Consider the following 23,726-nt stretch of genomic DNA (forward strand, 5'->3'; position numbering starts at 1 on the left):
GAAAGGGAACCTAAATTGGCCTTTAGTAGCTGAACAGGATTTCACAAAGTGAAAAATCATCGTGAGGTGTGATCCAAATAATAATAACCAGAATTTTCCTATTTCCTTTATCATAGACTTTAGATTAAGTCAAAGCAGTGGTTAAAAATAACATATTGTCAAAAATGTCTTTAAAAGTTCTCTAAATTGTTCATTAAGCAAAACAAATATGGTGCACTGTACAGTCACCTGCAGTCTCTACAACATAAAGAGAGCAGCACAAGGAGGTGAGTGGAGCAGGGAGCCTGAGTCCAGTGGCTCTGAGCATTCATAAGGCTCAGGAAGCAAGTCTTGAAGAGAAAGGGAAAGGGGGGTTGGGGCACTGAAGGAGACAGAGAGCTTACTGAAGCTGTAGTAAGGCTCCTTGGAAAACAAGGGATCTTCAGCTAAAGCCTCCTCAACCTAACAGATGAGTCCTCCTGAGCATCGAGGGAATAACTGAGCTTCACCTGAGGTAAGACGAGGCCCGACCCAGTTAGTGTACCTGCTTGTGGCTAACAGGATGGAGAGGGAAGCAGACTAAACTGACAACTGGCTGGAAGGCCAAGCCTTTAACTGTGAAGGACATGCTGACTGAAGACACCCACTCCTAGGCTGGGGGAATATCACAAAGGACCCATCTGGAACACAAGAGAGAAAGGTGGAAAAGCTCAGTTTAAAATGTGCAGGAAGAGGATTCTGAGAAAGAAAACTAAACACTTCTCCCACTGTATAAAAGCTTAAGTCTGAGTGCTCATCTAACATGGCTTAGTCAAGAGCCAGTTTCACATAAGCTCTCATTTTTTTATGCCTCCAGCTCTTAACACAGTCTGCAGTCTGCCACCTACTAGGCTCACAATTAACTAACTGTTTAAATGCCATTGGACCAATGATTACAAGTCCCAAAGAGGCAGATTTCAGAACAATAAGTGAACGTATCTATTGACAAACGGGGGTAGCTTTGGCAGGTGAGCCCCCTGCCAAAGAAGATATGTGAACACAGTCTCGATATCTACCTAAGCAGGGAGGCTGCAATATGTCTTTCGCATAATCAATAGACTTTATAAATGATGGCAGCAGAGCCTGCCTCAGTTTGTAAGTCTATCAATTCAGTTTATTAAGTACTTACCATACACTAGGCCTTATAGCTGGTGCCTGCTGTTAAGGAGCTCAGCCTACTGGTTCTTTTTAAAGGAGAGTTAGGGGAACAAAGCTGGTAGAGGAGAGGAAGGGAAAGGTACCCATGTTTATAATTAAATAAAAATATATCTTCTCTTTTAATGACTCTGAGACCCAGGTAGTGATGCATGTACCGTACCTGCTTTGAGATGCATGCAGTTGCAAAGAAAAGGAAGTAGAATGGTCTTCTCTCTCACTATGTCCACTCATTGCAGACAGTTTTGAAAGCAGATGGAGTTACTGGTCCCTGTTACTGCTCTGACCTCATCTCTTACTACTCTTACTTTTTTTATAATTTGTTCCAGCCACACTAGACCTTTTGCTGCATTTGCTGTTCCTTCTGCCTGGCACTTGCTTTCCCCAGGCACCTGTATGGCTAACTGCCTTATATCCCTCAAGTCTCTGTTCAAATGGCTACCTTTTCAATGGGCGCTCGCTATTAAAAATTGCAACCCCCAATGCTACTGATCAACCTTACCCTATTCCTTTTCTCCACAGCACAAGTCTGGCACTTAACACTCTAACATACTATGTAATTTATTTATGGATTAAGTTTATGATTTATTTTGTCTCCCCCTCAACTAGAATGCAAACTCCACGAGAGCAAAGATTTCTGTTTTGCTAATCGTTTCACCCAAAGTACTTAGAAAGTTACTGAGACGCAGCAAGAATTCAGTAAATATTTGTTGAATAAATGAATGTATAATGTCTAAAGAACAGCACAGAATAAAGAGTTCATTTATATACATGAAATATGCAAAAAAAGGCTTCACTTGTGGACAGACATGCAGGAACTGTGACCAGTTAAGGAGATAGCTTTCGTTTCATGATCATTAAGGAAAGCCTGCTTTTTAAGAATGATGGAATTTCCTGTCCTGTTATTTATTTTTCTTTAGCATGTGCTCACTTACGTACACTTTTTTGATGCGTGTGTGTGCGTACATGTACACACACATCTTGTATGTTCTCCCAACTGCTCTTTTGCACATTACTACTCCCATCTGACCAAGTATCTACATTTGAATTGCGTTCTTTAAGTTTCAAAAACTTACTTTTATGTGTGCCACACTACTTTTCATTTTCTGTTGCCAGTTGATCCTATAAATCAGATTCCTTAAGCTGGTCCAAAGAACAAGTACCAAATGGTATGGATTCTTTGAGAATTTACGTTTTTTGTCTGCGAAAGTCACCTATAAAATATACCAAAGAAAGCTTTGTTAACTTTAACCTCCTTAGTTTTCTAAGTCAGTAGGCACAGATATAATCAATAATTTAAAAATTTTTAAAAATCCTTAAATAGTTCCACATAACAATATATAAATAGTACATATTATTAGAAAAGACTCTGAATGAGAGAAAATAATAAAAAGGGCATATTAAGTATAATATTTTATTCTAATGACTGAGAGCAACAAAAGTTAATTTAATAACTGATGTCAGATAACCTTATTCAACTTGTTCTCAGTGAAGGAGATCTATACATGCATCATAAAACAGTACTGTGACATTATAAAAAAAACCAAGCAAATAGAAGAAACAATTTTAAGAGGAACTCTGTATAAACTGAGTATAAAATATCCAACATTTCTATATAAACTAAGAATATCCAATATTATTATAATAATGAACATTCAGGAAAAAATATACTCTGCATGGAAACATAAGATGCTATGCTAAAATAATCAAGTCTTAATGCGATCTTTCAAAGGTACAAAGCTTTAGATATATGCGTATATGAGAACTAAGTATTTTGGCTCAGAATAAATCTAGTCGTCAACATTAAATGCCAAAATAAAATGTCTTTCAGTATCCACCTGTTAAATAAATTTTAGGAATTTCTGGAAAATGTTGAATTGATAGTTATGTTTACATAGAACTGTCATTCAAGTATTTTATTGGAATTGCACGTTTAAGTGGTTTATGGTTTATGAGAATTGAATATCTAAATGGCTTATGGTATAGAGTATGGTAAGAAAAATTTTAAAAAATGAAATAGAAGAAATTGAATCAAAAGAGGTAGAGAATATAAAGAAAGAACTGTGCTCAGTACCAAAATAATTGAATACAACCAGAAAAAGTATTTAATTTGAATGCCAAAAAGGATGCTACAGATTATCTGGCACAATTTCTCTTTTAAAGATAAGAATACTAAAGATCAAATAGGTCATTTCAATGTCCCAAGCTATAATACCAATTAGTAGTGGACCATAGCTAGACATCTAGCTTGTGGACCCCCAAGTAAGCATTCTTTTCACTAGACCATGTACACAAATAATCTTGACACTATGAAGTGGTGGAGAGCTGCTATAATTTAATGCAGATGAAGATATACACAAATCACTAAGGAAAGTTTTTAATACAATGGCTAGTATGCTATCAAGGTTAGTAAATATAATATACATGAGATTCTTTACAAACTTATCAATGTAAAAAATATAATGTCAATCTAAAGCACACTACCTCTTATGTATTTATAGCTGCAATTAGACTAACATGGCTCTAGGGAACTCCCAGAGGGGAGAGAGCTAGAGAAAGTGAGCAACACAGGCTAGGTATAAACTCTTCCAAATCTCTAACTACCTCTGCACCAACATATGTACAAAACAGAGCCCTGCTAAGGATCAAAGAACTGAACTGAGATGTGAACAGCTATCTAAGACAAAGAGTTTGCAATATAAGTCTAATCAAGTTAATTGCCTAAAAAGTCACCACTCCTTAGAGGAATATAACAATCCGAAGTACTCACACAATATTAGCAATGTCCAGAACACAATTAAAAAAAAAAAAAATAACTCAACTTATCAGAAAACTGTGGCCCAATCTTAAGAAAATAGACAATCAAAGTACACAAAAACAGAGATGATCCAGATGTTGGAATTAGCATACAAGGTTTTTAAGGCATGTTTAAAAGTGCAAAGAAAACCCTGCTTACAAGGAATAAAAACAGGATAGTTCAGGGGAAAAAAATGCAAAAACCAACCAACCAACCAAACAACAAAAAGTGATATAAGAGAACCAACCTGAAATTCTAGAAGTGAAAAATGTATGAAGTGAAAAATCCACTAAATAGACTTAACAGCAAAATGGAGATAAAGGAAAGTCAGTGAACTTGAGGTAAGATCAATAGAAATTATCCACTCTAAACAATAGAGAGACAAAAAAATTTTAATGAACAGTATCAGGGACATGTAGAACAATATCAAAAGACCTAATATATGTGCGATTAAAGTTTAAGAAGGACAGAGAGAGCAAATGGGATAGAAAAAATATTTCAGGAAATAACAAAATAACAGTTTCCCAAGTTTGGCGAAAGGCACAAATTTGCAGATTGATAAAGCTCAGAGAATCCTAGGCAAGATAAATATAAAGAAAACCACACTGAAGCACAGTCTTATATAGTAGTCAATAATCAAACTGCTAAAAACCAACGATAAGGAGAAAATCCTGAGAGCAGCAAGAGAAAAAAAGAAACATTAAATACAGGGAAAGAATTCAAATTACTGCTGACTTCTCATCAGAAATTAAGGTAACCAGAGAACAGGAGAATAATCTTTAAAAAACTGAAAGATAAAAAACTGTTAACCTAGAATTCCAGCAAAAATAACCTTAAAATGAAGACAGAATAAAGACATTTGCTGATTAAACAAACAAGCAAAATCAACTAAGAGAAACTAAGAGACTGTATCACCAGTTGACTTGCATTACAAGAAATGCTAAAGGAAGTTCCTCAAGTGGAAGAGAAATAATACCAGATGGAAATTCGAATTTTTCAGAAAGAAATGAAGAACACTGGAAATGGTAACTTTCTCAAGAAATAGAATTTTTCTTTTATCTAAAATACATACCTCTAAAAAAATAAAATGCATAGGTCTGTTTAAAGCAAAAATTACAATATTTTGAGGAGTTACAGTGTATCTGTTCTAAAAACAGGATCATCTACTGTTCCAGCAACTCTAGTTTACAAATTCTGCCCAATCCTGTCTATGGCCAAGCTACCCTGAACAAGCCCGATCCCGTCTGATCTCGGAAGCAAAGCAGGTTTGGGCCTGGTTAGTACTTGGATGGGAGACCACCTAGGAAAATCAGGTGCTATAGGGGTAAAAAATTTCAAAAAAACCAAAACAAAACAAAAACAAACAAAAAAAGCCAACCCCCCCCCCCAAAAAAAACCAAATTCTGCCTAATCCCTACCAAGATCTGATGACTACCTCTAGTCTCACAAACTCTTTTAAGTACCTTTCCTTAACCTTTTTTTTGAGGCTCCCTTGCTGCAGCAAATAAACGTAACTTTGTCTACTAATTAGGTATCTTACTGGTGAGTTTTTATTTCTGGGCTTTAACATACAAGATGAATGAATCAGTTTCTCCAAAAATTCAATAGCATGAGAGACAAAAAAGAAAAGAGCCGGACAGCTATAGAATAAGAGACTTAAAAGACAACAAATATAATGTGTAGGTCCCAAATTGAACGATTTGCCCTACTCTAAAATGGGATGTTTTTACATAGTAAGAATCCACATTAACTTGAATTTAGCACTAACTTAATTAACTAATATCCTCTATCAAGCCTACCTTCTAAGAAAGAGGGAGGCTGAAGATCTTATCACTGCAGAGGGGACAAAATTATGGAAGAGAACACTTTCTAATTCAGTAAGACTGTAAACTTGCTGACTATTATATTCACATTATGGTTTTCTGTGCAGAAGAATGAGAATAGGGTGGGATTTGGTCTCTCAGAACTACTTATATCCTTATAGATACATATTTTCTACCCAAGAGAACTTATCTTAATATGTACTTAAAAATAAGACTCATTTTAAAATCACCTATTCTGTGCTCCAGTTAATAATGGAGATTTCTAAGCTCTAATGCCAATAATACACAAACTTTTAAAAATTATTTTCCTCAACTGTATTATATGTATTCCAGAGACAAAAGTCATTTTAAAATAATGTGGAAAGAAGTGTCCCAGTGGGTACTGACATGCAACAGTGAAGGCAAGCTATCAGCTTTTCAAAACCAGACAATGGGAGGACTGTCAATGTATACAGCAGATGTGCAACAAACTAATATACCATCTACAGGAATAGATTCTATAGCACATTCCAATGATATTCTTGAGCTATCCAGAGATTAATTACATTTCCTGTTTTAGAAGTCAGAAATGTGTAACTTAAGATAACAGTAACAACAATAATGAATAATGATAAATTACTGCAGCCACGAAAACATACTAGGCACTTCATTAATATAATCCTTTCAATCCCCATATGTATCCTGATGTGGTGATTTTTTTTTTCACGTTATTTTTCAATGGGAGAACTGAGGTACAGAGATTTGAATCAATGTGTCCAAGTAAATTAGAGCTAGTAAATAACATAGCTAAAATTCAAAAAGGTTTATCTAATACCAATACCATCTGATATTGCATCCCAATGAAAATGTCAACATTAATAAACGGATGCCAAACTGGTAAATTACAAAATGTAAATAGCAGTCTCTACTACCCAGAAAATTTTCCTATCCTAAACTGATCCATTCTTCTAAAGTTCAAGATAGCAAAGGTTTTGATGTTAACATATGAGGCAATACTTCTTTTTAAACATGCATAATAAAAATATTAAGGATTCCTTTATTTAGTCAGCATACATAGAATTCATTGTGACCAGGCACCACATAAGCAAATTACTCGACTCTAATGTTCCAAGATTTAGCATTTTCCTTTGCTTATCCCTCTTGGATCTTCTGGTTCTCTTCTCAACCTACCAACACGTTAAAAAAAAAAAAGCAATTTTCTACGTATTTTATTTCCAGTTACCTGACTTATTTAAATTGAATGAGTTTCATTTCTGATCAGTGTCATCCTTCCCCTTTCTACCCTTCAACCATCATTACCAAATAATTTTCTGGCAATCAAGTACATACAATCTGTTACATTTCCATGTCCCAAAATGTAAGTGTGAAATTGACAATAATGTAGACTGCTACTGCAGTTCTATCCGCCCCGCCGCCCCCCGCCAAAAAAAGGCACAAAGTACTATCATCACCCAGATTTTTACAGAATATGCCTATAATAGGGAAATTCTGAGAGTTCATATGTGTATGCTTGATACTTAGATTAACTGGAAATTCTTGCAATGAGAACAATTTATTTAGAGTTTATAGCTCTCACTGTATTTCTTAGCATAATTAGGATGATTTTATGATGAATTATTAAATTTCTCTCTCCTGTCACAAGGAAGCAACTCGGCAGAACCACACCTGCTCTCCTGAGCAAGGAGATTTTACAATAAAGAAATGTAGTTTAAAAATGAAGATTTTTCTATCAGTTTTGGCCAGCTTCAGAAAGTAAAATATTTAATAACATTTGTAAGGACCTTAAACTGTCATCTGGAAACTATGCAACTATAAATTCTGCAATTACTTCAAAAATTCAGAAAAGGAGAAAATATTAAACTAATGGCCAAGGAACTCATCAAAATACACTATCATAAAATTGTTAAAAGGGAATCAACAAAGTGGATTCTCTTTAGATTGTTCTTCTGCATTCTACACAGTAACAGCAGGCTTGGCAAACTTCAAACATTATAAGCTTAAAAAAAACAAACACCCAAACCTTAGTTGTCCAATGGGGTAAGTGGTAGTATTAAACAATATTCAAAATAAAAACTAGTTTAAGTCTGTTCTAAATGCAGAAAAATGTAATGGGTGGTAGAGGTGGGGGAGAGATCTTCAAGAAAATGCCCAAATAGGACCTAAGTCCTCACCCCTTCCAAATAGTGATTCTTCTTCACAGAGAACAGATAAGAGTAGCAGACTGGCCACAGTTCTGGAGCATTAATGACCAAGAGTGCTATGGCTTCTTCCTATCTTTACTGAAGGAAATCCCCTTAGTGTAGAAAAATCACTTTAACTTTTTTTTTGCTTTTTTTTTGATATATACATATCAGTTAGAAATTTGCCCCGTGATATTCTACATAAAGAAAAATGATGTAATTTGATTTCAACATAGTTCACAATTTCAAGGACATAAAGAGGCCAACATACTCCTGTCCCTTTCAGGAAAAGTCACCAAGTACAAGGTGACAACTCTTATCTTCAATTCTGAAATTTGAAAATACAAATATTTTTTTAAGCTCGTGGTAAACTCATTTGGCAGCAAAACTTGCCATGCACCAACTTGAGATTTCACGTGACTCTTCATGTGATACATTGCAGAAATACTAAGGTGTTTAACTAGAAGAGGTTGCCCAGAACCCCAAAAGGGGGGTTTAATGTTTCTGCAATGTATTTCTTCCCCCAAATCTGAAAAATTCCAAATGTCAAAACAGTTCTGACTCCAAGAATTACAAATAAAGAATTGCAGACTTGTACCGCCTGTCATTTGCTTCCTGGTCGTTGTATACTAGTATGGTTTCATTCATAACCATTTGAATGACTGAAGACTCCTATGTTCAAGTACAGTGTTGGAAGCTGTGCAGATAGCACTGACTGTAAGTGATAAAGATTGTAAGTGATGAGGTATAAACGCAATATAAAAGCCTTTGATTTCTGACTCTGTGTAGGGGAGACAGCACCAATTTGGAGACATCTTAAGACAATTTCAAATGAGTTAAAAAATGATAAAATCTAAAAATTTTTATATTTTTAATGAATTCAGTGATACCAATAACCTAGTGATAGCAATGCTAAAAATTACTCATTATAAACTGAAGAGCTATTATTCTTCATTCATTTCCTACACTATGTAGCCAGTCCATATTGGTCTGCAATTAAGTAACCTCAGAAATTAAAGCTATTGATATGATCATTTGGATGTGCTACTTCAATTTTAAAAATTCTTTTGTTGGTACATAGGAAGATCCTCTAATATGCTCCTTTTCACCAGAATATAGGTTCTATAAGGACAGGAATTTGTCAATTTTTGTTTCAAACTATCAGCTATTTTTCGATTTATAGTACTGATTTCCAATTGAGTTGGTTTTAAAGAAAAATTCTACATGTTGAACTTCTTTACTGATTCATTTAAATGTAAATTATGACACTTATGGGGCAAATTCTCTTTTTCCTCTTTCCTTCTAGTTTCTCTCTTTCTTTAAAAAGCCAACTTTTTTTTTTTGGATAGATGAATCTACACTTGATTCCTCCAATTCTTAACCTCCCATTAACTTCTCTTACCTCCCAAAATTTGGTTTTCCATTCCCACTACTCCAAAGTACTTATCTAGGTTACAGAATGACCTCTTTGTTGCTAATTCCAGGGGCCATCTCATTTATCTGACACTGCTCTAGCATTTGGTACTGCAAACCCCCTTCTTAAAGTTCTTGCTTCTCAACTTACAGGGACACCAAGTTCATCTGTTTTTTTTTCTGTCTCTTTTCCTTTGTCCACCTAACATTTACTATCCTGTAGAGTTTAATCTTTGCTCATGGATTTTTGTCTGTTTTGTTCATTGCCACATTTTCAACACAGAAAGCTCTTAATACATACTTGTTAACTGAACAATAGTCCTTATCTTTTCTCCACGTTCCCTCTGGAAGACTATCTGTACCCCACACCTTCAACTAACATTTTTAAGAATGACTTTTATTCCAGCCCAATCTACTCTACAGAGGTCCAAATCCTTATGTCTAAATGCCTACAGGAAACCTCCCTGTGGATGTCCCAAAGGCCCTCTGAACCAGGGAAGTCCAAATTGGAACTTACCATTTCCTCCTCTCCTCAAACCAGCTCTTCCTCTAAGGTATTACCTGTAAAGCCAGTCAAATGAAAATTTCCTTCTCATTCCCAGTCGGTCTCCAAATTGTATTAACCTTCCCAGTTAATAGGAGACAGAATCAAATCTGCTCCTCATCCAATTCTCCATGACATTGTATATGGGAGAAGGTAGGGGGAAAGATCCATTGGGAAAGATCCATTAGGAAAGATCCCACGAGATAACTTTCATTTTAGAAGGCAAATTGTTTTTGACTTCTCTAGTAAGATTTCTCAGAAGGTCTACTTTATCTCTAGACTATAAAAACTTTCACAACTTGCCTCTAAAAATATAAATTATATATGTATATACTGTTAACTAGTAGGGCTCCACTGCATTCCACCCATGCAGCGCAAAAGATCCTTTAAATATCTGTAAAACTGCCCACAGAGAAACCCAGGCCTTAAATTAAAAGCACATTCCACTATAATATTATAATACATATAATATAATACTATATGCAATATTATTCCATACTTTCCAAATTTCCTAAGTTTTTAAAATAGAAATTTTGTCTCAATGTCCACTATATCAACAATCTGTCTTCATATATTATCCTATAATAGAAAAGAGTTCTTCAGTAGCAGTCCCTCTAGTTACCGAATAAAAGCAAATTCTAAAGAACATTTCTACTACTAAACCCTTGATCGCCTGTATTTATATCCTGCTAAGCCTACCCTGTCTTGTCTTAGTTTCCCTCCTACACCCCTTGGTTCATGGCTCATCTGCTTGGCAACAGGATTTACCTTTCTTCATGAACTCTGGCATCTCGTTCATTGAACAAATATCATTATGGGGTTTTTTTAGTCTAGTGACAAAACCCATTAATACCCATTTTTATGATACCAAAGAAGAGACAAAACTTTAAATTTCAAACCTATACCATAACCCTCACCACTTTACTTAATATATGCCTTATGGTAAAGAAATAGCTCTAGTGCTTCTAATTACCCACTGAATGCTTCCTTATTCATTTTGTGCTAATGTTTGTATTTATGCAAAAGAGTCTCTTTGGTAAAGTAATAAAAAATGAAAAATTTTGTGCAGGACAAACAGGAAAATGGAACTAAAAAAAAATGATGAGGCTGGAGCCATAATTGATCCTCATATTAAGAAGTGCTTCACAAGAGTATTTATAAAGAAAGTGAAGAAGTATTATAAGGTTAACAGAAAGAGCAGTATGGTCATGGTCTTTTTCTACTTTTTTACTTTACCTCCTATTCTTTGGAAATGATAAAGGATAGAGGATTACAGGCAATGTCTATGTACAGTGGGGTGATATATACCTTAAGCTGCAAACAAGACACTGTAGTCTGAGAGATCTAAGTTCCTATATCCAGGCAGAGATGAAAAGTCTAAGTGTTTTAGCAATGTTACAAACACAATACTACTGGAAAAGAGGAAGTGCAACTAAGCGGGTCTGGAGGCTGAATCTTGAAGGACAGTAGGAAAGGAGAAAAAGGTCATTCCCCACATGAAAAGCGGGGAAAGGGCATTAAAGCAATGAGATCAGCATGTGTAAAAACTCAGAGACATAAAAGAATTTAGGGAATTCCAAGTTGTTTGAGTAGAGTACAGGGTGCATATAGAAGACTGAGTTGAAATAAGAGGGAACATGAGACTCATGAAGCTAAAGCATGAAAGATCTTGTATGAGAACACTGAATACTTAAGTTCTTGATCATGGCTACATATCCAGAACCTAGGACAGTGCCTGCCACTTACTAGGTTCCAAGTCTAAAACTAAATTTAAAAGAGGGTGTGCAGACTTTTAATGATTATTCCTATTTCTCCCTACACAGAACTCCCTATAATGGTATTCTGACTTCTTTACCAAGTAATACCACAGGAGCCTTGTCTCACCTATTAACCTCTACTTCTAGGAACCCCTGAGCTATCTATCATCAACTGCATCAAGATAGCACTATCAGGTGCCATCCCCTGTCTTCATCCATGTTAACTCGATGAGCAGCTTGAAAAAACCTCCCTATTGAGATGGAAAAAAAAAAAAAAATAGCCAGTTCCTTTGACGACATTGCAAGAGGAAACTGGACCCTCGAGGTGGTTACTTCAACTTATAAAAACAAGTCTAATTATTGAGTGTGCTGTATGCCTTCATTCATACCACTTTGTTCTCCCTCTCAGAGTATTTGATCCTCAGCTTGCTCAGTTAAGTATATGGGCTGGATATGTACTGCCAATGCTCACAGTACAGCTTTGAAAGTGGACTTTCTAATTAATTAGTCATTTAGTAAACCACATTCTAAGTTTTAAAGAAAACTTGGAAGTGGTGGCCTCCACAGAAATTTATGAAGTAGCCCCTAGTCACATAGTACAACATTCCATTAGAAGTTCCTGTCATCCATTGTCCTGATAAAAAAGATAATTCAGGGAAGGATTCTCAAGATAACTTTTCAGGTGGAAGTGAACTCTGTCTAGCCTGATCGATTCGTGAGTTAGGCATAAAGTCAAGTTAAATGTGAATCTCCACCGGGTCTCCCCTTCTCATTAGCTAACCTATTCTATAACCTCAGGATTCCATATGTCCTCAGGCCATATGGAACCTATTCTATAACCTCAGGATTCCATATGTCCTCAGGCCAAGGCAGCCCATACCATCTTTTTGGTTATCTGTTCACTGGGAAAGACTTATTAGCTTGGCTACAAATAGCAAAAGCTTGCTTTAATCCATTGCTTCCTCTCCTGATTTTATTTTTGAAGAGAATGCTTCGAAAGTTTGCACTTTATTGTAGGCATTGAAATGTCTCTTCCAATGTCCACTTGTGACATGCATATACTAAGATAAAATATTTAGGCTATAAGTTTAATAAGCCTGGAAGTTTGCTGAAATTAATATGTCAAAGTCCTTTTGTTCCATCATCTTCCCATGCTAGGATTCTCAGACTCAAATAGAAAAGGAGAGAAATACAACAAGGAAGCCCTCAAAATCTTCAGTGAGATCAGCTATATTACCAATAACTAATTCTTAAACTAGCTCTAGGTTAGCCATGACTTACAGCTAGTTAAGGATACATTAAGTAGTACAAAATTCAGTCTAAATACATGTGGGCAATAAACAGAAAATAATGTTCAAATTAAGGCATAGGCATTATAAATACACAATGTGTCATCATGTACTCTCTTAGGTGGTCTCAGATACAATGAGCACTGTAGATCACTTGGAAATAAACAATCACCACAGAGTTGACTTAACCTCTAACAATCCAGCAGCAGGGAAAACTGATAGAGCTAAGAAGGTTTAGGAAAGATGGTTAAGTAACTAGTCTTCGTGTCAGAATTCCAGAAGCAATTGGAGCTAAACTATCTAAAGTGCAGAAGGACGTGATGGCATAGTAACAGGGAAATATTGACTGGCCATAGATCAAATACTTTGAAGCAAGGAAGGCAACAAATCTGATTTGGGTGATGGAGTTTAGGGTGAACCATAACAGATCCATAGGGTATGGACTAGAACAGTGGCTCTCAAACTAACTGGTATGAGAATGATGTGGATGGTTTGACGGTCCCCTATTCCCCAGTTTCTGATTCAACAGGACTGGGATAAAGCCCAATAATTTACATTGCTAATAAGTTCCAAGGACATGCTGTGGATTCAAGGAACCCCATTTTCAGAATCACTGGGCCAGAGTACTAGATCAAGGTTCTTGGATTCTTAAGTCCCAGAGCCCCAGCCAAATGAGGTGAGAAAGGCTCTATAAAAGTGGCATGTGGCATGGGCACAATAAAGGTGGAAGGGCAACATTTAGAACCAAAGAAAAAGAACTAAGGCACATAGAGAATGAATCAACTATACTGTAGTAGTAACAATAATAGCTAACACTGTATGCCAGCACAGTGCTTTATATGCATTATTTTTCTTCATTTTCAAAACAATCCAGAGACAGGTACTATGATTATCCACATTTTTCAGATGAGGATGCTGAGACTTAAGACATTAGGAAATCTTCCCCAAGTGACTGACCTAATAATGTGCGGAAGACTGAAATCTTTGGCTTACTGTTCCATCCCCCAGGATCAACACAAGTAGGTCTCCTCCTCCTACAGATGCTGTCTGTATCAACACTTTTTTTGATCAAAATCACACTTTTAATACCAATTCTAAATCTGTTTTTCCACAGTAGGATGTTAATTTAGGTTAACTCCGGAGTTCATAGACAATCCTATAAAACAAATCTAAACACAGTTGAGGAGGTAAACTGAAGCCTACGTTTGCTTGTTTATCTCTTTCCAGTCTGTAGACACCTAAAAATGCAAAAGAAACTCTTACCGCAGTTTTCAATCACTTAATTTTGCAACAGGAATAGCCTTACTCCATTTTTTCCCCTCTCCATTAATCTCAAAGAACTGTAAGGATGAGGTGAAAATAGGTAAAGCGCTATTGCAATAAGACTCAGTGAAATTAACTATTATATTACCAGTACATGCAAGCGTACTGTAGGATCCTGAGCTCAATAGAGGGGTGGAGACTGGAGACCTAAGTTTGGGAGTTATCACCTTATTAGAGGTCGATCACTTTGTGGAAGGATAAAGAATGACAGAGGAAGAGCAACATATACTGAAGATCAGAGTGCCCAAGAGTAAACATTATTTATGGGAAATGTGTGAAAAAGAAACGACTAATGAAATTTTAAAGAAGCAGTCACAGAGAAATTACGCCGGAAAGAGGTACAGGAGTAGATCTTCTATTTGTCAACTAACTACAGTTCATTAATCCCACTCCCATGGCCTGGGGGTCCAGGCACTAAGGGGCTTTGGGAAGCCCAAACGACTCGAGAGGGTCTACGTGATCCTGGGCCGAGCACACTGCACAAGAAAGGAGAACCACCAACGGTTCTGGATTTCAGCAACAAAGACACTGTGTATACAGTATGAGGAACCTCACTAGGAAGCTAGGTCGGTCCGCGCAGGCGGGCATGGAGTTCCCAGCCGCCCCTTCCCCATCCGCTCAGACTCCTCCGCCCGACCGGCACTCATACTCCAACCTCGCGGGCCGGCTCGCGGCGGGAAGAGAGTCGCGCCCACCCTGGCGCCGACTACGGCCGAACCGGCGAGCCCGCACCCGCTCCTGGGTCCCCTTCACTTCCCACCGGGTCCGACAACCCACCACCCTCACTGGTTCGCTGCCTGCGGCGAGTCTACGGAGTTGGGTAATTACCTGGAGCTCCACCGCGCCGCCATTACACCGGAAGTACGTCACTTCCCTTTCCCGCCCCTGGCAATAGGAAGGAGTTACGTGAAATACATAAAAACCTGGTGCAACATTGGCTTTGATATGTTATCCTGTTAACTTATTTTAAAAAAACATATTGTAATACCAAATTCAGAGAAGTCGATCCGGCCACGCTTTCTCCTTCCTAAAACGGCAACAAAAGAACTTGATAAAAACTACGAAGTCCAGCATCCACCGCCTGTGAAGGTGGAAGTGACGCAAAGCGATTGTAGTTTAGGCTAATAAGGCCGCAGTGTATGTCGGGAATTGTAGTGCTGGATAAGCACAGAGAGTATATTCAGGAAGCTCTCCGAAAACCTGGTAATGTCTATAAGGTGTAGCAAAACCTATTTTAAAACTATTTCTTTGCAGATGCAAAAAGTAGACCATAGTGGTCATTTTACGTGAAAACCTTAAAAAGAGTAGACACCTTTTTCAGATTTTACGATAATTAGACCAAGAACCGATTACAAGCAAAACTATTACCAAGTATTAAGTGCCTACTAAATTCCAAGATTTCAAGCCTAACTGAATAGGGGAGTATTGGACCATAACCAGAGTGAAACAATGAGAAGCTAATTCTGTAGAGAAGACAATGCTTCTATTTTAGGTTAAGGTACAGACTGGCGAGACATCGAGAAGAAGATTGCCTGGACGACTTGGAAATAGCGGTCTGTACAAAGATCAGAGGTAAAACAAAACAAAACAAAAACACCGCGTTTTCTTAAGCTTTACTTTTCAATAGTAGGAAAACCTAAAATTTCGCCTACTTCTTACTTTTGTGGGATCCAACTTTCCCTAAAACAACTGTTTCTTCATGTTCCCCAATCTTGTGTAAACCAGGCCTGTTTCTCCAGACACTTCTCTATTACAGTTTTATTATGCTACTAACCCTTAACTAGAAGCAGAAGAATATAATGCCTACGGAAAAAAACACTCGAGACCGACTACTTATGTTTAAGTCATGAATTTATTGATACGCTTATGGACGATTGACCTTGGAGCAAGTTATTTCACACTGTTGCGCCCATTTCCTTATGTGTTAGAAATAATAGTAGTATCCACCCCCACAGAATAGTTTTAAGAATTGAATTAGTTAATACACTTGATGCTTTTGAGATAATTTCTGCTATATAGTATTATCTACCCTTTTTTCATATTTAAGATATTCAGCTATAGTGCATTTTGGTCTCCTGAAATTATTTAAGTGAATTGATTTCATTTGTACCAATAGAGGATACAGGAGATGAATCTGGTAAACATTTGTGTGCATATCTGAAAAAAGCCAGTGCCACCTCTACAATTATCAGTAGAAATAGGAAGGTTCGAGTTGAACCTAGGGAGCTTGATGGAGCTGGAAAAGGTGAGGTTTGTCATTTGGGTCCTTCAGAAAGCAAACAGTGAGAGTTAAGAATGTAAAAAAGGTATAAGGAATAGGGAGGAAACCGGATGGGACAGGGGTAAGAGTCCCACACTGGGATAAAGTAGGAGGCCCTTGTAATACAGTCTTGCTCAGTCATTGGCTGGAGCCAACCCAAGAAGAGTGTGGCCTCAACTCAAAACCCGAGTTGGTCTTGAAAGTGTTAACAGCTGAAGGTTGTCACTTTAGGACACTCCTCACAGCTATGCTAAAAGTGTTTTCTTGAAGTATCAGCAGCACGCACATCTGTGTGTCACAGTCCACCCCTTGCACTATGTAGATCCATTCTCTCTACACAATCAGGGAACAGTTCCTCCAGGGTTCCAGTGAGCCTCTCTTCCTGAAGAGAAACGAGAAGAGAAGTTAGTGGACAAACTGCAGTGCCCATCTTTGCAGCTGGTCTTGAGCCACAACTGAACTCATTGCCTCTCTTTTTTACTATCCATTCTAAATTTCTCTCACTCAACTAACACCTCTGCCAGTCTTAATGATTAAACAGGTGGTGTGAAAACCCTAATTCCTGAGAAATTTGAGCCCCTGGTAATAATCTCTTTCTCAGGCAAGTGTTGCTGCACTTGTCCATTTACAGTTATGATTGGCCAAGGAAGTACTAAGAGGTGCCCAAGTGGATCACCTGAGTACTAACACATATACTTACTTGCCCACATTGTGTAACATCAAGCCTACCTCCTCCTGCTGATCAGGGTTAGCTTCTCCTGCTAAGACATTAACTCCTCTTCTTGCCTACTTGTCCCTGAACTTAAGAAGACCAAAGTGCCTAGGCAGCAGATGAAGCTTAGTTCGATGGGAGTCTTGTCTCCTAGAAAGAATGGGAACTAGGACCTTTGGGGGGTAGGACCTCTAATTCACAAAGCTCAGAGTTGCAGGAACGGGAAACACTATGTCCCCTAGTAGGTCATTAACATTGATGGTAAATTGGGCTATTCCTGTTTTAATCCCTTGTTTCCTGGCCCCAAGGATTGTTACTATTAGGGACTCTGAGCCATCTCAAGATCTGCTGTATCCTAGGGACTAGCACCTCATTCTTGCTGAGTATTATATCTTAGCAGGTGCTTGAACTTCACCTGTAGCAGGCCATTCCAGTGCTCTATTATGCCAGTGGAAACTGTGATACAACCAGTGGAACCTGTGGTCACAGGTACCCTCCTGCAGCCACCTTTGCTGTGAAGTGGTTTCCCTAATTGGATGCTATATTATATTATATGTCTGTGGATCAGGCATTTTGTAAGTCCCCAGATAGTGGTGGTGGATGAAGATTGGTAGGTAAGAAATGCAAATGCATACCCCAAATAAGTAATCCATTTCCATGAGATGAAACTGCTGCCCATTTCAGGAAAGAAAGGTCCCACTGTAGTTAACTTGCCACCAGACGACTCCTTGAGCTCCTCAAGGAATAATGACATATCAGGAGCTCAGTATTGGTGTGTCTTGCCGTCAGGCTGAACTTTCAGATGAGGCAGTAGATAGGTCAGCTGCCATCAGTGGGCTCAGTGCCGATGGACCTATGCTTAAACTCCATTTTTGTCAGTAATTCAAGCGTTCATTGTGCCATGGCCACTAGCAAAGATAGGCTAACATCAACCAGCTGAGTAATTTTGTCCACTTGGTTGTTTAGTTCTTCTTACATAATGTACACTTTCTGGTGGACATTGATATATGATAAAAAAATCTTCACATTGTTTGCCCACTTTTCATGCCAATATGTAGTATATCCACATACCTATAACTCCCCTTAGACCTTCTTGTCTGCAATCTTTTAAATCTCTTTTCAGACCTCTGACCAGCCAGCCAGGCTATTTAATAGGCCTGTTAGCCTATTTATGTTCTAACATCAGGCTACTTTTCCTTCTACACAAAGTAGATGACCAAATGCACCACCTGAAGCTCTGCCCATTAGGAAGATTGTCAGTTTCCTCTGTTTTCAAGGATGCTTCTGAGTAAGGCTATATGTATCTGTTGTCTGGTTTCAACTTTCATCCACATACGTAGCCAACTCATCTGCAAACTAAGCTTGGCCATTTTTAATTCCTTCAGTTTGTTGTCAAGACAGCACTCCTACCCTATATGGCCATCAGTGTGAGCTGAGAGAGGGGTATTGGTGCAACTGTAGTGGTGACATCAAGGCCTGTGCTGCCTGCTCATATAGATTGTGCCCTCTGATCTTTGTGCTTCATCCCAAATGTAATACTTTCATCTTATGATGAATTGCACCTAGGTCCTCCAGAACTTATGACATGATGGGTTCAACAAGACACATTTCATTTTGTGTCACTAGTGTTTCATGATCAAGCATTCTTTCTTTACCAGTAGCATGCCAACAGCTAATTTTTAAAAGACATGCAGCTTTACCCAGAACCCCAGGGACCATAATCGGGATTTTCTTAAGATTTCCATAATCTCCGTACTGCATCTTTTTCTGAAACTAACAACTCTAACATCATAGAATCTGCCAGATTCTATAGCCCAGATGTCAAGGCGCTTACATCACTGTTCAGACCTGCTGCCGTGCTCTTTCCTTTGCCAGGTTGTAAAAGTAGCAGCTTTTTATGTCACCCGGTGTATGGGCCAGGAAAATGTTCCGAGGTGTAGAGCATGTTGCTTACAGAACCCAAAGCAGCCTCCTAAGCACTGTGCTTTCTCCTTTCTTATAAGCGATGCAAGATGCAGCAATTTGGCTTTTACTTTGAAGAGGATGTTCTAGCCCTGCCCTGAACACTGGGCCCTTAAAACCATTAATGAAGGGGCAGGTTCCTGATTCTTTGTAGGCTTAATAACCTCCAACAAGCTAGCTACCTCTTGCTCAACCTGTTTGATCAGCATAATGTCATTGATATAGTGGATCAATATGATACTCTGTAGGATTTCCAGATGATTCAGATCTCTTTGGATCATATGAGAGAAACACACAGTGTTAACAGCCCTGGAGCTAAAGTGTCGATGCACATTGTTGTTTGTTTATTTCATGTAGAAGGCAACTATTTTTAATTGTCTTTTTTGATTGGGATAGAAAAGAATGCACTCTATAAATAAATGGCTACATGACATGTACCTGAGGCCATATCCTGCTTTAGCAATGGTACTATGCATGGCATGGCAGCTGCATTTGGGGCGACTACTTGGTTGAACTTGTGATAGTTTACAATCATTCTGCTAATTCATCTGGTTTCTGTTGAATGAAATTGAGATGTGATGGGAACTGTTGTTCCTGCATCCTTTATATATTTCAAGGTTTCATTGATTTCCACCATTCCTATGGCATTGTGATAATTGTTTCAGATTTACTCTCTTGGCCAGGAGAAGCAATTTCAAAGACTTCTACTTGGCCTTCTTCATTATGCTAGTTCTTAGTCTACAGGCAAAAGACAATATATGGAAATTATTGCAACTGTGAAGTATGTCAATCCGAATTATACACTTGGGACCCCTGAGTCCATCTCTGAACCTGATGAACCCATTGTGAGCCAGACTCTGGCTATAACTCCATTTGTTACCTGGCCTTTTTGTGCTTCCATTCCAATAGTAGATCCATGATGTTGTTTTAGTTTTCAGGTATCACTGTCAACTCTGACCCTATATTTAATAGTCCTCAAAATGTGGTTATTCTCCTTTCCTCAGTGTACAGTCATTTCCATAAGTGCAAGTGGGCAAGGGCCAGAGAAAGCATTACAGTATATATTTGACATGATGTTTGCAGAGTGCTTCTTCCTGAGATTCAGCTAAGTCTTCAGTCAATGGTTTGAAAACTGGTACAGGTCTAGGAACTGGGCAAGAGATTGTAACTTTTTATTGTGGCAACCCCCTTTAGCCTCCTGTTTATCCATTTTTTTCTTTTAATTATGTATTTTAAACAACACTCTCATTGGCTTCTTATATATTTTGCTCCTAGTGGCACCATATTCTATTAACCATGTTTAAACTCCCTCTTGGCTGCTACTCTGACATTCTGGTCATTATAATTGTGATCCCCTAGCTTCAGAGGCTTTAGTGTTGCCTAAGCTTCTGTTGCTTCAGGGCCCCATCATCCTCACTGCTACTAATGAGCTAAGTTTTGAGGCAGCCTCTTCTATAGTCAACCCTACCTGTAAAGGGGAGCCAGCACTGGGCATCTTTGCCATGCTGGTGACCTTTTTACTTGCACATTCCTGGTGGCCTTGGTGAATGATAGGTCCTCAGAGGCCTTCTATGGAAAATAATTGTCTGGTAGGTTTTCTGGCCTTACATAATATATTTACTCTAGCATGTCCATTTTCCTGGGCCTTTTATTTCCTTTCTCCATGATCTGCTATTGCAATTCAGGCATTTAATTTCCCCTAGCATGAGCCATTACTCTCTTGGTATCTAGGAGTCACCCTAGCAAGGAATTTGCCCCACCCCCTTAGATCCTTTCCAGAGTGTTTCAGCCTATTTTCTAAGAGAATGCCCCAAAGTCAACAAACTCCCTATCTAGTATTATGTTCCAGCACTCTCTGCCAGTGAAAAGTTTTAGCAATCGCACTACTATATTGTGCCAAGGACTAATTGTGTCCCATATACTACCTGGGATGGGCTCTTCTTTGCCACTCAAGCAGTGAGGGATGCAGTTTCAAAATCCCAACCTATTACTTGCTTTTTTGGGTCATTCCTGGTACCACTCTGTCAGTTGGGTCCTTTGAGAAGTGAACACTGAGATGAAGACAGTAGTATAAAAAGTTTACGGGGGAATAACACCTGTTAAAGGAAAAGGCAGGAAACAAGATTGAGCAGAAAGAATCAACAGACCACAATGCAGATCTGACAGAGTCTCTGAAAGCCCAACAGAGAGGTCCAGAATGAGGATTACTTACGAGAAAGTTCTTACATTGTGAGTAAAAGTCTAGGCCCTAGTAGCATGTCTTGCTTGATTATTGCAGGATCAAAAGCTGAGGCCACCCTGAAAGAGTTAATAGCTAGAGTTCAAGTCCTTTCTTGAAAAGGGATCTGAACATCTGAAGGATGCATTTCTATATTTTCCACAATAGATACTAAAACTAGAGAGATACTAGAAAAAGATTTGTTTGGTATACTGCGTGTTTCTTAATTACCTTGCCACTGTTATAAGAATTGCATGAGAAGAAGTGTCAGATCAGAGCCTTCCCCTAGGTTAAATTCATATAAAAATTTCAGAGATTGTGGATTTTAAGGGAAGGCCCTGGAAATTTGTCACTGCCCTCACTGTCAATAACAGGTTCTTAGTCAATGAGAAACGTTGATTAGACGCTTATGAAATAGCTAATAGAGAAATTTCCTCTCTCTCATTCTGATATTATTGATACTGTAATAAATTGACCACAGCAATTCGGTCACTTTATTAAGCTGGTTTATTTCCTTCTGAAGCTTGCCTGAGACTCTAGGCAACAGGCTAGTGATTGTGTCTTCAACAAAAAACAGCCTCAGAGTCCTGTGGAAAAGACTGCACTAGCTTCTCTGAACTATGGGTATTTCAAAGAAGTCTTTTTTTTTTTTTTAATTGTGGAGTTATATTCCATTTTATATATATACCACATCTTTATCCATTCATCTATGGATGGACACCTAGGTTGCTTCCATATCTTGGCTATTGCAAATAATGATGCAATGAATATAGGGATGCATATATCTTTTCGAATTAGTGTTTTCATTTTTTGGGGTAAGTACTCAGAAGTGAAATTGCTGGGTCTTACGCTAGTTCTATTTTTGATTTTTTGAGGAACCTCTATATTGTTTTCCATAGTGATGATACCAATTTACAGTCCCACCAACAGTGCAGGAGTGTTCTCTTTTCTCCACATTCTTGCCAACACTTGTTATTTTGTTGATTTTTTTGATAATAGGCAATTTAACAGGTGTGAGATAATATCTCAAATTGTGGTTTTGATTTGAATTTCCCTGCTGATGAGTGATGTTGAGCATCTTTTCATGTCTGTTGGCCATCTTTTTATTTATTTATTTATTTATTTATTTTTGAGAAATGTTTATTCAGGTCCTCTGTCCATTTTTTAATTGGATTTTTTTTTGATGTTGACTTGTATGAGTTTCTTATTACTTTGGATATTAACCCCTATTGGATACATCATTTTCAGAAATCTTCTCCCATTCAATAGGTTGTCTCTTCATTTTGTTGATAGTTTCTTTCTCTGTGCAGAAGCGTTTTAGTTTGATGTAGTCCCATTTGCATAGAGACAGAAAACAAGCTGATGGTTGTTAGAGGGAAGGAGGTGGAAGGATGGGTAAAAAAGGTAAAGGGGAATAAAAGGGACAAGCTTCCAGTTATAAAATAAATAAGCCACAAGATCGTAGTGTATATCGTAAGGAATGTAATCAATAATATCATAATAACTTTATATAGTGATAGATGGTTACTAGATTTATCATGGTGATCACATCATAAGTTATATAAACGTCAAATCACTATGTTGTATACCTGAAAGTGATATAATATTGTATGCCTACTATACTTTAATAGAAAAGTTTTAAAAAAGAATAGAGTCTTGGGTACAATCTTCTAAGATGTGTTTCTTAGGAAACTTTCAGACTGTACCAATGGACCAAGTCCGGATTTCCAGGAATCTCAAAAGCAGACATACTTCATCAAAGCTAATTGCTTCATCCAAGGCCCAATGAAATAAGAATAATTACAGTGGACTTAATAAACTATTGAGGGAAACTTTAATGTGATAATTTATTCAAGATATTTTGGGTATTATTTTAATGTTCTATTTTGTTTTGTTTTTGCTATTTTTTTTTTTTTTTGTAGATATATAAGGGAGCCCTTTCTTTTTCTTTTGAAGTTATTTCAATTCTTTAATTTAGTGCAATCTGCCTTTGGGATCTGATTCTCACTGATAACCTAAGAAACCTAAGAATTGAGAAACATTAAGAATTGAGAAACATTATTTCTTACTCTCATAGCAAAAAGAATTTTTTTTAAATGAGAATAATTCTCATTTAATCATTTATTACAAGGGTTGACTTTATATGTAGAGACCAGGTCATGAATGAAACACTAGCCGTTGCCTTTAGCCTTGAAGAGCAGTCAGCTGAGTAATGACCATTTCTTTGGAGACCAGAGGACCTGGGAACACTACACTGATCTACAGTTCCTCACTC

The 23,726-nt window shown here is 37.7% G+C and overlaps 1 protein-coding gene and 1 pseudogene across 3 annotated transcripts in view; one reads left to right on the forward strand and one right to left on the reverse strand.

Moving 5' to 3' along the window:
- The window catches only part of CWC22 (CWC22 spliceosome associated protein homolog), a 49,037-nt gene extending 33,660 nt beyond the window's left edge, over positions 1–15,377 (reverse strand). Inside the window, exons 1-2 of one of the 3 annotated variants that reach the window (XM_015596739.2) lie at positions 15,288–15,377; positions 2,250–2,387 (exon numbers count right to left, since the gene is read on the reverse strand). In XM_015596739.2, the coding sequence (XP_015452225.1) occupies positions 2,250–2,276 (27 nt within the window). In that variant the 5' untranslated portion in view covers positions 2,277–2,387; positions 15,288–15,377. Of the gene's footprint in view, positions 1–523; positions 660–2,249; positions 2,388–15,127; positions 15,185–15,287 lie in introns of those variants that run through there. The other 2 variants (XM_006921248.3, XM_025039436.1) reach the window with 2 other exon arrangements.
- Positions 5,177–5,295, forward strand: LOC112470561 (annotated as a pseudogene).
- Positions 15,378–23,726: the final 8,349 nt, after the last annotated feature.

This window comes from Pteropus alecto, unplaced genomic scaffold (genome assembly GCF_000325575.1).
Source record: "Pteropus alecto unplaced genomic scaffold, ASM32557v1 scaffold3, whole genome shotgun sequence".
In the NCBI taxonomy this organism is placed as follows: domain Eukaryota; kingdom Metazoa; phylum Chordata; class Mammalia; order Chiroptera; family Pteropodidae; genus Pteropus; species Pteropus alecto.